This window comes from Equus przewalskii, chromosome 3, assembly GCF_037783145.1.
Source record: "Equus przewalskii isolate Varuska chromosome 3, EquPr2, whole genome shotgun sequence".
NCBI lineage: Eukaryota > Metazoa > Chordata > Mammalia > Perissodactyla > Equidae > Equus > Equus przewalskii.
This window is the reverse complement of record NC_091833.1, coordinates 65956951-65970690: the sequence shown is the minus strand read 5'-3', so window position 1 is coordinate 65970690 and position 13740 is coordinate 65956951. Positions and strand designations below refer to the sequence as shown.

General features: G+C 35.8%; 1 protein-coding gene and 1 pseudogene across 2 annotated transcripts in view; both read right to left on the bottom strand.

Moving 5' to 3' along the window:
• Positions 1-663: 663 nt before the first annotated feature.
• The window catches only part of LOC103557632 (UDP-glucuronosyltransferase 2B31-like), an 88929-nt gene continuing 75852 nt past the window's right edge, over positions 664-13740 (bottom strand). Inside the window, exons 7-10 of one of the 2 annotated variants that reach the window (XM_070614758.1) lie at positions 12490-12577; positions 11419-11638; positions 8908-9073; positions 664-793 (exon numbers count right to left, since the gene is read on the bottom strand). In XM_070614758.1, coding sequence (XP_070470859.1) covers positions 677-793; positions 8908-9073; positions 11419-11638; positions 12490-12577 — 591 coding nt within the window. In that variant the 3' untranslated portion in view covers positions 664-676. Of the gene's footprint in view, positions 794-8563; positions 9074-11418; positions 11639-12489; positions 12578-13740 lie in introns of those variants that run through there. The other variant, XM_070614756.1, reaches the window with a different exon arrangement.
• On the bottom strand, positions 5859-6967 carry LOC103557639 (adenylyltransferase and sulfurtransferase MOCS3-like; annotated as a pseudogene).

Sequence of the window (13740 nt, the reverse complement as noted above, 5' to 3'; positions counted from 1 at the left end):
CATAAATAACTCAATTGTATAACAGGAAGCAGGTAGCAGTTTTTATACTTCTGAATCCACATGCATTCTACTGGGAAAGGAGTTAAACTGGATGAAGGCAAACATCTTGCCATGTCTTTAGGCAAGGTGTGATGCTGAGGCTGGATGCACAGTAAAAACCAAGCAGCATTAGTGGTCTCCCAAAAGGAAATGCAAGGCTGAATATTTTTTACACAATTCTAACTATGAAATACTTTCTTTAGCAAAAGATAGAACTACAAAATTATGCCTCAAAATGAAGTTAAAATATTCTGAGTATTTGCACAATAATATTGATATTGTCAATGGACTACTTAATGTACTTGTGTCTGTATGTGAAGTTTGAAACACAATTAATCTCAATAATTTTTTTTGGTATAACTTTTGAATTGGAATAATAAATTTCAGTAGGTACTCATTTAGTTTTATTTCTATTTTATTTTTCTCAAAACTTTTTGTCCTTGAATGACGTACTTCTAACTCTTAAACAGGGAGTAAATTCCTTGAAAACAAGTTTTTGTCTGAGGAGGTAAATTGTGAAAGGTTGTTTTGTCATAAGAGGAAGAGATCTTTACATCAGAATTTCTTTCTGGAAGAAACTGGAGGAGTCCCATCTATTAGGCATACCAGCTCCAGACCTCACATACAACTACTCCCTTTATTCCTTCTTTCCTGTTTTAGCAAACTTCCAGCAACAAAGCAGACATTTTGAGATGACAAATACAGATGTTGCCACACAGGCCAGTAGGAACCCAATCACATCCACAGAGTGGTACTGGAACCAGATGAGTTTGTGGGAGGCTGGTTGCAGGTGTTTGACTCCTTTGTAGAGCATGACAAACTTCATTCAGAAGACTGCTCAATCTAACGGCTTCATTGGCTGATTGTGGTGAATTTTTGATCATTTCATAGCATTCTCTTTATGTTGAAAGGAGAAATACAAAGATAGCAGCCCTGAAAGGAAGTTATATTACCTATGCATATCATTCCATGAAAGTCTTTTAAAATGTGTCATACATATGTTCTAAAATAAATGTCATAGAATTGTAGAAGTAATAATATATTTTTATTTGGCTGTTCATAGATGGTTTGGCTTTTAAATTGGAATTTTCTTAATGACAAATATTTTAAAAAGTGAAGGTAAGTTGGCATACCTTCCTAGCCTAGTTTAATCTTTCCCAGCAGAGGAAATGATGAGTCATTGTAAGAGCTATATATGAGATGGTGGAAATGCAGTTTTCAAATGGTCCTCACGAAGTATTCAAAGAGAAATTGTCTCATCATGGGTGAAATGCCTCCTCACCAGTCCCTGTACTTCTACTCTTCTCTTCTACCCTCTACTATTTACTTTTCTTCTGTGGCCAGAATCATTTTGACACAGACATGAGATTATGACACTCGTCTGCTCAAAATTCCCATCTGGCTTCTCATTTCATTTAGAATAAATTCCAAATCTATTCTTTGCCCTACATCATCCTACACATTCATATCCCTGGCAACATCTTGTATCATATGTCCCATGCAGAACTTGCTGTATGTACCTTGGCCTTCTAGCTGTTCGTTGAAGCTGCCAAACATGTTCTCACCTCAGCACCTTTACGTTTTCTGTCTCCTCTGTCCCTTTCCTGGAGCACTATTCCCTGCAACACACCAAGGCTTGCTTCAACCTCCTTATAGTAGAGGTAGTCAAATCTCAGAGGGACTTTTCCTGGCCATGCTATTATAGCATCCCCCTCATTTCTTTGAGTTTTGGGGGGTTTTTTTTCACTACTTGATTCCTAGACTTTCTAAATACAAAACATTTTGTAAAATATTCATTTTAAATATGAGATACATAAGAAAAATGCACATAACCTAAGCAATCAGCTTAAAATTTCCAACGTAGCTAGAAAATTGTTTTGAAATGCATACAAACAATGTCCGCACTCTCAGATATTGATATAGGATTCCACAAGCTACATAGAAGCACCTCAGTTTCCTGGAGCCTTTCACTACTCCTTTTCCTGAATTAACTACATCTTAACTTTTAATACAATAGTTTAGTTTTTCTTGTTTACATATTGGAATCATAGTATGTACTCATTTGTTTTTGTCTTTTCTGTAGCAGGTTTTGGTTAATAACTTTGTTGTATTATATTTGATTGTATGACAACACCACAAATTATCTCTTCATTTAATGATTGATGACCATTTAGATTGTTATTAATTTATTGGCCATTACTGCTAATGCTGTCATAAGCATTCTTGTATGTCTTTTAGTTTATATATTTATTCATTTCTATTGCATAATACGTAGAAGTAGATTTGATGAGAAAGTGCATGTGTGATTATTATTTATTTGTGGACTCTGAATTATTTAGAAAAGTATTGCTTGATTTCCAAAATTTAGAGATCTTTTAGTTATTTTTCTTTTGATCACTTCTAACAATTCTAATCTGTCCAGACAATATACTCCATATGATATGAAAATTTTCAAGTACTGCATTTTGGTTTATGCCACAGCATATATGGCCAATTCCATTAATAATTCTATATGCTCTTTAAAAATGTGCTTTCCTCATTGTCCTATAAATAACATAGGTTACATTTTACAAATGTGTTCTTCATAACGTTTTTTATGTGTTCTTCATTTCTATTCATTATTTTGTCAATTTTTTCTATATTATTGAGAAAAGTCTTTAAAAATATCCTATTATGACTATAGATTAGTATATTTTGGTTTTTCTTTTTGTCTACTTTTACTTTGCTTATTTGAAGGATTTATTTGTAGATGTTACCAATTAATAATTTGAATTGTTTTGCAAGACTAACCTATTTGTCATTATAAGTATCTATCTGTATTTGTAGTAGTGTTTCTGTCCAACTGTGTCTGATAGTAGTACAGGTGCAGCATCTTTCTATGGCTATGGTTGAAATAGATCTTTTCCTTCCTTTGTTCTTACAATTTTCTTATATGCCTTTGTGTAAGCATGTCTTGTAAACAGTATATAGAGTTAGTTTTTGAAATCTTGTTTGGTAATTTGTGTTTAAATGATTTGGTCTTTTTAAATTTACTGTAAGTACTGACATCTGTACATTTTCATTCACTACTTTATCCTGTAATTTCTTCTCTATTTTCCCAATCTGCTTTATAGTTTTTTTTCCTATTCTTTCTTAGTTCCATTAAATGTATTTTCAAATTCAGTTTTACTACTGTTTTCTTCTTGATAATACATATTAAAAATATTCCTGGGGAATACCCTCCTGATAAAATAATAATGCTGATGCTAGTAATAAATGCTGATTTGATGGTCTCAATGCTAGGAACTACAAATTCCACATTATTTTCCTGTGGAATATGAAAAAAATTAATTATTAAAGATTTATTTTATCAAAATTAAAAAGTTTTGTTCTTGAAAGTACACCAGTGAGTGAGAAATCAACCCAGAGAATGGGAAAATATATTTGCAAATCAAATGTCTGATAATTTACTTGTATCCATAAAAATTTTTAAGTCCAATAATGAGAAGACAAATAATCCAATTAATAAATTGGCAAAGAATTGAAACAGACTTTCCTCCAAGTAACATAGACGAATGATTATAATGCAAAAGTACTCAACAAAATACTAGCCAACTGAATCTAGCAGCATATAAAAATTATACAAAATTTTAAAATGGGATTTATCTCAGAAATGCAAGGGTAGTTCAAGAGAAAATATCCATGTAATACACCACATAAAGAGAATGAAGAGAAAAAAAGCACATGGTCATCTCAATAGACACAGAAAAACACTTAACAATATCCAACATCCTGTCATTGTGAAAATAGTCAACAAACTATTATTAAAGGTAATTTCTTCAACATGATTAGGGTATATATGAGAGCCACGTCATAGCTAACATCATACTTAATTAGAAAAGACTGACAACTTTCTCCCTAAGATCAGGAATGAAACAATGATAGCTGCTTTCATTACTTCTACTCTACAATTGTACTGGAAGTTCTAGCCCAAGCAATTAGACAAGAGAAAGAAACAAAAGTCATCCAGGTTGGAAACGAAGAACTAAAACTTTGTCTGTTCACAGAGGATATGATCTTATATAGAGAAAATCCTGAAGAATCCACAAAAAACAGTAATAGAGTTAATATAGAGATTCGAAAATTTTCTGGCTACACTGTTAACACACAAAAGTCCATGTATTTCTCTACACTAGCAATGAAAATTACAAAAATAAAATAATTCCATTTACATGAGCTTAAAAAAGAATAAAATATTTAGGATTAAACTATGGAGGTTCAATTCTTGTATCATAAAACTTAAAAATATTGCTGAAAGTAATTAAAGAAGACAAATAAATGGAAAGACATCCCATATTCACAGACTAGAAGGTTTAATATTGTTAAGATGACAATAACCTCCACACAATCCACAGATTCAATGCAATCCTTATCAAAATTCCAATGGCCTTTTTGCTAAAGTGGAACTTAGGAGTAAACCTGGATCTTGCCTTTGACAACAGTTTCTTGGCTATGACACAAAAGCACAAGCAACCAAAGTAGAAATAGTTATAAGTAGAACTCATGAAGATTAAAAAATTTCTGCATCAAAGGACACTATCAAGAAAGTGAAAAGAGAACCCACAGAACTAGAGAATATATTTGCAAATCATGTATCAGATAAGGGAATGTGTCATGAATATATGAGGAACTCTTACAACTCAACAATAAAAAGACAAAACAACCCAATGAAAAGGTGAGCAAAGATTTTGAATACACATTTCTCCAAGGAAGATAAAGTTGTCAAAAACCAAATGAAAAGGTGTTCAATATCATTAAGCATCAGTGAAATGTAAGTCAAAACCACAATGAGATATCACTTTGCAACTACTAGGATGGTGATAATTAGAAAAGTGGAAAAATCCAAATTTGGCAAAGATATGAAGAAATTGGAAATCTCACAAGTTGCTGCTAAGAACATAAAATGGTATGACCACTTTGGAATACAGTCTGGCAGTCCTCAAATGTTAAACTAACTATTACCATGTAACCCAGCAATTCCACTCCTAGTAAAACACAAAGTTCTGTCACTTACGTTATATCTCACATGTTCAAGACAACTTTTCAAATGATGAATCAGAAGGCACTTCTCAGAGGCAGTATTATAAACCATTCATAACTACATCAGCCAACAAATTACAATAAAAAACCCCTTGTAAAAAGGAGTACAGGTATTCACAGATATTTTAGAATTCCAGGCTCTTCTGTACATTGCTGAAAAAAAGGCAAGTAAATGTATCTCTAATATTGTTTATTAGAACTGCCTCGAGTTTTCGACACTTGAAGATGTGTCAAACATCTGAGTTATCACGATACTGACAAGATTTTGTTTTAAATTCCAGATAATTTACCTCTCCTGCTTTTTTCCCAACTTCCCCAAATAAAAAATTATCTAAATCGTGCATTATATGACAATCCACAGATTTCTCAGGTCAGATTATACCAGCCACCTCAGAAGTTCAGAAATGTGCCATCCATTTTAGCGTGAGGTGCCCAACAACACCCAGGAGTGTTAAAGAGACTAACTCTTGGGCTGCTGTCAAGGACTGAAGGATCTTCAAGGCTTTCTAGGGGTCATTGCCTGGATTGCAAATGATATAAATGGGGATTGCTGCCCCTTCCTGTGTGCCCTGCTTCCCTCTCTGGATTGTCTCTCCTAAGAATTTCAGCTTCTCTGCATCCCTCCCTTCCAAATATTTCGAAAGGAAGTGTAAGGCATCAGCACATGACAAGTGTCCACATTCACTTGAGGCCTGATGTGCACATTCCCTTAGGCCTGATGCCTAAGGGTAACAGGCTTCTCAGCCTAATACAGCAGAAAGTCCTCCGAAGGCATCAAAGAGCAGCAGGCTGCCACTGCCACTGTAACACAGGCCCAGTCCTGCAGCGATATTCAACACTTCTAGCCTCCGCAGGCCGCACAGGACTCCAGTTAGTACACCGAGCACCCTGTCCTCTGTGCAGTTGGTCACCATCTCCCCTGCGGGTGGTTGGGGAAAACACAGCGAATGCCAGGCCCAATGTCATAGAGGTAGATTGTGATTTGGCCTTGGAAATGCATGGCGCTGGCCAATACTGGAGGCCGGCTGGCCAGCACACAGGTCTGGTTAACCGGGTAGCGAGTGGGCACCTTGTTGTCCCAGCAATCAGCCACTAAGTGACAGCAGCGAACTAGGTCCAGGGCCTTGGGTGATGTGAGTGCCTGAGAGTAGCGCAGGCAACCCAGGGCCGAATCAAGGCCAGAGCAGCGAGGCAGCAGCCAAAAACACTTTGGCCTGGGCTGCCAGTGCATCCCCGTGCAGCGCTTGGTGCGCCAGGTTGCTCATTTCTACTAGCTCGTGGTCCACGAGGCCAGGGCAGCTACATCAGCTGCCGCCAGGGGCTGAGCACGGGGCAGCCGAGCCCACCACAGCCGATGAGCAGCACGGACACAGTCGCCAGGCACAGCTGTCCGAGCACCACTTGCCAGCTCTCCGCAGAAACTCATCTCTGGACTGAGTGTCCTTCCGGGGCAGGTTGACAACACGACCAGCTGCTGTGGCTCCTGCTCCACCAGAAGAGCTGCCACCAGCCTCTGCTTCAGGGAGCTCAGCTCCTCCTCATGCTGGGCAGTTTCAGCCTGCAAGGCCAGGACTTCCTCCTTGGCAGCCATGCTGGCCACTGTCCTCTCAGATTCTTATGTTTGATATATATTCCGTGGGAATCGATTTATTGACTTAATTTATCTTCTCCTAAAATCAGTGCCTTTTGCCATCTTTTGTATGTTAGTGGGCATTTTTACTTCTGTGAATTGCCTGTTCACATGTTCCATCTATTTTCATGTTGGACTGTTTGTCTTTCTGTTTGTGGTTTCTGATGTTTCTCACTATATAATGATTACTAACTTTTATCTGTTATGTATGATACAGGATAGATATGAGGAGAAGTAATTAAGCCTATATGCATGATTTGACAATATTATCCACCATGGCACCATATTATTTCTATAAATATGTGTCAATTATCTATATGAGTGGTATGGACATACGTATGGTGAACTCTTCCTGTAGATCTCCTAGCTTCAAAGTTTTAGTGTGTTTCTAAAATAAATTCATGCCTGATGCTGGATTACGTTTGTTGTGAGACTTCGATGATGGACTTCTTGACCAATAAAGGTAGGTATGTTTGTCTCCCATGGTCCGCTTGAGTCCTAAATTGATTCCCTGATGTGTATGTTTCAGGAAGGCCTTGAGCATCCTTGTGGTTTGATTTACGTGTTTTCAAAAATTTACATAATTTTGTATTCTTTGCATTGTTGCTGATTCTGATCAGTCATAGTGTGGCTAGGCTTAACAGAAATTGGTGATTGTATTCTCCTGTTTTCATGCCAAAGGATTTAATGTTTCCATATTAGGTTAATGAGAGAGTTGAAACACTAGGCTTCTGAGGAAAGAGAGAAGAAATGAGACATGCTGACCTGGTGTGGTTATATAGAATAAGAATCATTGTTTCAAACTGCCTTCAACAAATACATTGAATTGCTCGCCATATCAGTAAGTAACTGAGTGATGTTGTGGGTTGTTTTGAAGAGTGGACATATATCTATAGGTACATATAGATATATCTATATCTACATTTGGAGAGAATGTACACATACATTTGGAGAGAATGAAAATTCAAGAATTCCTTTAGAGGGGCCGGCCCGGTGGTGCAAAGGTTAATTTTGCACGTTCCACTTTGGCAGCCCAGGGTTCCCTGGTTCAGATTCTGGGTGCAGACATGGCAACACTTGGCAAGCCATGCTGTGGTAGGCGTCCCACATATAAAGTAGAGGAAGATGGGCACGGATGTTAGCTCAGGGCCAGTCTTCCTCAGTAAAAAGAGGAGGATTTGGCAGCAGATGTTTGCTCAGGGCTAATCTTCCTCAAAAAAAATTGAAAATAGTAAGAATTCGTTTAGAGTACAGTTTCTATATTATCAAACCTACAATGGGGACCTTACCTTCTTTACCAAAGGCTAAAATGAGAGTGAAAGCAACAAGGTGAATCTTTTTAAATGGCTGTGAGGCAAAGAGAATAAGCTAGTGAAACCAAAGTCCTTCTTAAATAGCTCAGTTGTATAATAGTAAGTGGGTAGCAGTTGTTATATTTCTAAATCCACATACATTCCACTGGGAAAGAAGTTAAACTGAATGAAGGCAGACATCTTTCCATGTCTTTAGGCGACGTGTGATGCTGAGACTAGATGCACGGTTAAAGCCGAGCAGCATTAGTGGTCTCTCAAAAGGAACTGGAAGGGTGAATCTTTTTACACAGTCCTAACTATGTAATAGTTTCTTTAGCAGAAGATAAAACTACAAAATCTGCACCAACATGAAATTTAAAATATTCTGAGTATTCACACAATAATATTGATATTGTGAATAAACTACTTAATGTTCTTGTGTCTATATGCAATGTTTGAAACACAGATAGCTCAATAAATTCATTTTGGTATAACTTTTGCTTTAGAATAATAAATATCAATATACCCATATAGTTTTATTTTATTTTCCACCTCTTTTTCTCTTTGGCTTAACATATTTCTAACTCTTAAAGAGGCAGCAAATTGCTCGAAAACAAATTTTAATCTGAGAAGGTAAATTGTGAAAAGTTGTTTCGTCACAAGAAAAAGGGACCGTTACATCACAACCTCTTGCTGGAATAAACTGGAGGAGTCCCACCTATGAGGCATACCAATTTTAGGCCTCGGGTATAGCTACTCCCTTTTTTCCTTCTTTTCTGTTATAGAAAACTTCTGGCAACAAATCAGACAACATTTTGTGATGGTAAATATAGCAGTTGCCACACAGGCCAGCAGGAACCCAATCACATCCAAAAAGTGGTACTGGAACCAGTTGAGGTCATGGGAGGCTGGCCGCAGGTGTTTGGCTCCTTTGTGGCGCATGACAAACTCGATCCAGAAGACTGCTCGATCTAGAGGCTTCACTGGTTGATCATGATGAATTCTTGATAATTTCATGGCATTCTCTTTATATCTAAAGGAGAAGCACAAAGATAGCAACATTGAAAGGAGGTTAATTTGCTTAAGTGTATCATTCCCTTGAAAGGTTTTTGAAGTGTCACACATGCTTCAAAATAAATGTCACAGGATTGCAGAAGATATGTACCTTTTTGGATCTTCATAGATATTTTGCTTTTTAAATTGGAATTTTATGACGACCAATATTTTAAAAAGTGAAGATGAACATAAGGTGGGAGAGGTAAATGTTTTCCAGCAGAGGTGATGATAAGAGTCATTCTAAGGGCTTTAAGTCAGATTGTGACGGCAATTTCAGGTTGATGCTCTCGAAATTTTTAAAGAACAATTGTGTCATTGTGAATGAAATGCCTCCTTACCTTCCCTATGCTTCTACACCTCTCTTCTTAACTGTACTCTCTATTTTCTACCTGGTAGGCAGAATGATTTTTTTCAAGTATATATCCAATTATGACGCCTTCTTGCTCATTTCCATCTGCCTTCTCATCCCATTTTTATCAAATTCCAAGTCTGTGCTTTGGCCCGCAGGACTGACTTGAGCAGACCCTTGACAACCTCTTTTCCTATCACTTTACCCCTTGCACACTCTGTTGTGGACACCTTCTAGGTGTTTGTTGAAGCTCCCAAATGTGTTCCTACCTCAGCACCTTTGCATTTCTGTCCCTTCTGTCTCTCTCCTGGAGCACTCTTCCCTGCAACACCCCAAGGCTTGCTTCTAAATTCTGATGGGGGCTTTGACTTCATTGTCACATCTCAGAGAGGCTTTTCCTGGCCAAACTAATGGAACTCATGGCATTTCCTCTATATTTTTCCTTTTTTTCCTATTTGATTTCTAGATTTCTAAATACATTTTGTAAAGTATATATATCTTTAAGTATGAAATACATAAGAAAAATGCACACATCATAAGTGAACAGCTCAAAATTTATAATCAGCCAGAAAATTGTCCTAAAGTGAATACAAAATGTACGTACCATCTACGTATTGGAATTGGAAACCACAAGCTACTAGAAGTCCCCCATTCTTCTGGACCTTTTAGTCACTAATCCCTTCTACAAATTAACTGCTATCATTACTTTTAACATTATAGATTAGTTTTTCTGGTTTATCTATGGATTCATGTGGTAATCCTCATTAGTTTTTGTCTTTTCTGTAGCAGTTGTTGATGAATTCCATTTCTGTATAGTATCCAATGTCTGACAATACCACAGATTAACCTATTTATTATTATGAAGTATTGATCTTTTATTTTAGTAGTGTTTCTCGTCTACTGTGTCTGACATTAGTATAGCTACATACATCTTCCTCTGGTTACTATTGCAATAGATATTTTCCTATCTTTGTACTTAGAATTTTCTTGTACTCTTCTTTTTAAGCATGTCTTGTAAATAGTTTATACAGTTAGTTTTTAAAATCCATTCTGATGATCTTTTTCTTTAAATGATTTAGTTTGTTTAGATTTACTGTAAGTACTGATATCTTTACATATATTCACACAAAAGCATATATAGCAATATTTATAGTAGCCAAATGTGGAAGAACCAAAATATCCATGAACTGATAAATGGGTAAATAAAATATGCTATGTCCTTATCAAAGAATATTACTCAGCAATACAAAGCTACAATAGGGAAGAAAGTCAAAAACTTTATCCTATATGAAAGAGGCCAATTGCAAAAGACCATATACTGTATGATTCCATGTATATGAAATGTCTAGAAGAGCTAATGTATAGAGACTGAAAGCTGACTAATGGTTAATTGGGCATGGGGAAATGAGAAGTGACTTCCAAGCCACGTCAGGCTTCTTTTCATAGTGATGAAAATGTCCGAAATTTGGGTTATTGTGATGGTTTCATAGCTCTGTAAACATTTTACATATATTTATATTTTATAATTATGATGATGAATCATAGTATGTAAGTTATATCTCATAAAACGTGTTAACAAGGATGAAATCAATTTTTGATAAAAAGAGACTTACAGTTTGAGGAATTTTAGCTACTGAATTGAAAGAATTTATGACATTTCTTCTAGTTTACCATTTTTTTCTTCTCAGGTTCTATTGTATTTTTAAAAATGTGTCCTTCTCACAATTATCTATGCACCTTTACATTATTTGAGGAGAAAATTGTTGCACCAGCTGGTCACCTATTAAATCTATGTGGTTAAAACACAGCTTTGAAATAAATATCCTAGTGAAAATAAAAGAAGATTTAAGAATGGTTAAATTATGCTAATAATTTCATAAATAGCTTCTTAAAAATGGGTTGAAACTCATACTCACCTTTGGCAAAAGAACCTATCTGTAAATATTATTTATTAAAAAAATTGCGGTACTTACGATGGGTCATTAATGACTGTCTTCAAAGCATTGAGCAAATCTGTACTTGACATTGTACTGAAGTCCAAGCTAACAGCTGCTCCCTTGGCCTTCATGTGAACAATGTTATCAGGTTGATCCGCAAACAAAGGAATGCCCACCATAGGGATCCCATGGTAGATCGCCTCATAGATGCCATTGGTTCCACCATGAGTTATAAAGGCTTTGGTTTTTGGATGACCTAGGATTGAGTGAATTTCAGCAAACTGTTAAGTATAAGTCTTAGAATAAAATGAGAGTAGGGCAATATAAGACATGAAAGAGGCATAGTACTCTAGATAGATTATTATACACATGAAACTACATTAAAATATCTTTCAACTTGAAGAAGCACTTAAATTTGCTATAGAGGTAAGTGAAAGCTACATAGAAGATTGGTATATGACTTGAGACTAGAAAAATGAATAGAAGATTACCAGGTGGGCAAAATTGAAAGAGAACATGCTGGAGGCTGATCCTGTGGCAGAGTGGTTAAGTTTGCATGCCCTGCTTCGGTGGCCCAGACTTTTGATGGTTTGAATACTGGGCGCAGACCTAGCACCGCTCATCAAGCCATGCTGAAGCAGCATCACACGTAGCAGAACTAGAAAGGCCTACAATTGGAATATACAACTGTACTGGGGGGCTTTGGGAAGAAGAAGAAAAAAAAACAAGATTGGTAAAAGATGTTAGCTCAGTGCCAGTCTTAAAGAGAAAAATAAAAAAGAGAACTTGCTGGATAAAAAAAGAATATGTAGGGAAAAAAGGGGAGAGGATATGTTAGAATATATTCTCTTAATGAAATAATGGAGTCACTGAGTCTCACAAGTAACATGTCAAGGCAGCAGTAAGTTGATGGCGGTGGTGCAGGAATCAGAGAAAGGAAAGGTTATACTTATCCTTTCTCCATAGGACTGGGAAATAAATACAAGAAAGCTAAGTTTTATTTTTGAAGGTTCCAATAATAAATGTACAATAAATTTGTTTCCTGGTGAACTATTATCATCTGGTTGGAGTTACTATCATTTCAGTGTTTGTTTTTCAGAGTCTTACCAAGAAGGTCATTTTGGGGAATCCACTTATAGAGCCGAGTATTTGGCCCTAAGGCATCAGGTTTCTTGCCATCAAATCTCCATATAACCTGTTAGAGTAGGTTAAGAAGTTATTTCTTAACTTCTAAGAAATAGCACGTCAGAATCTGAATAGATTAAGAAGCAGCTAGTTAAACCTATTTGTTATGATGGATGAGTAAATGAGGAGAAGAGATGCTAAGTAATAAGAACTACTAAACCACTGATACAACAGGAATACTCATCATTCATGTACTTATTTTGTATTTCATAAAGTATGAATGCAATCCTAATGATTCACACTTGGATTAGACAAATGAGTTTTTCGATGACCAATTCAAATTCATACAAATTTTTTAGGCAGTCATTATAATTCTCTTGCAAAAATTCCAAAGTATTATTGATATGTTAATTTATTTTAACTATTTATTATACTAGCTGTCAGCTTCCAAATTTAATATTGGTGTATTTATTTCTTTTTGAGCATTGGGAGAAGTGGCTTACTTATATCCACTTGTTCTGTTATTTTAGTAGAGTTTTACATCTTTTGATTTACAAAAAGGGAAACATATGCAATCAGCTATTTGTGAGAACAAAATAATTCTGATTATTAGTAATTTGTTATTAATAATAAACAATTTATGCTTGGTAAGTATATTTAGCTTCTTTTAAAATACTAATTATTAATCAATACTTCCAAGAAAAATTTCAAGTAGTAATTTTTTTGCATGACTCCAGAGTATTACCACTATTCCTAGGTTTGAAAATTCTTTAAATGTTGAAAAGAAGAGCCTGTTGGTACTTCATAAATAACAGTATAGCTATGGAAAAAAATCAAATATCATGATGATGCTAAATTTTATTCAAATGACTGTTAACACTTTAAGGATGCACTCCAAACATTGACAGCATTGATTAATATGATTTCTTATAGGCAAGCCATTTCCAAGTCTAGTACCAAAATTAGGTGCAGATTTTGGAATTCCCAAGCTATCCTTACACGCTAGCTTCTAATTTACCAGTGGTTAACATCTATTTGCTATGTGAACCTTAAAGTAACTTCATTTCTCAGCAAATTAGTATAGATTATAAGCAGAAAACTGTATCAGTTATGAAACCAAAGAGTAGTTCACAAATACACAGAGACTCTAGGTTTGTTCTATATATTAGAAATAATTTAAACTATATTTTATGGAGCAGAAAACATCTGAAACTTTCCCGTGCTATGCTTGCT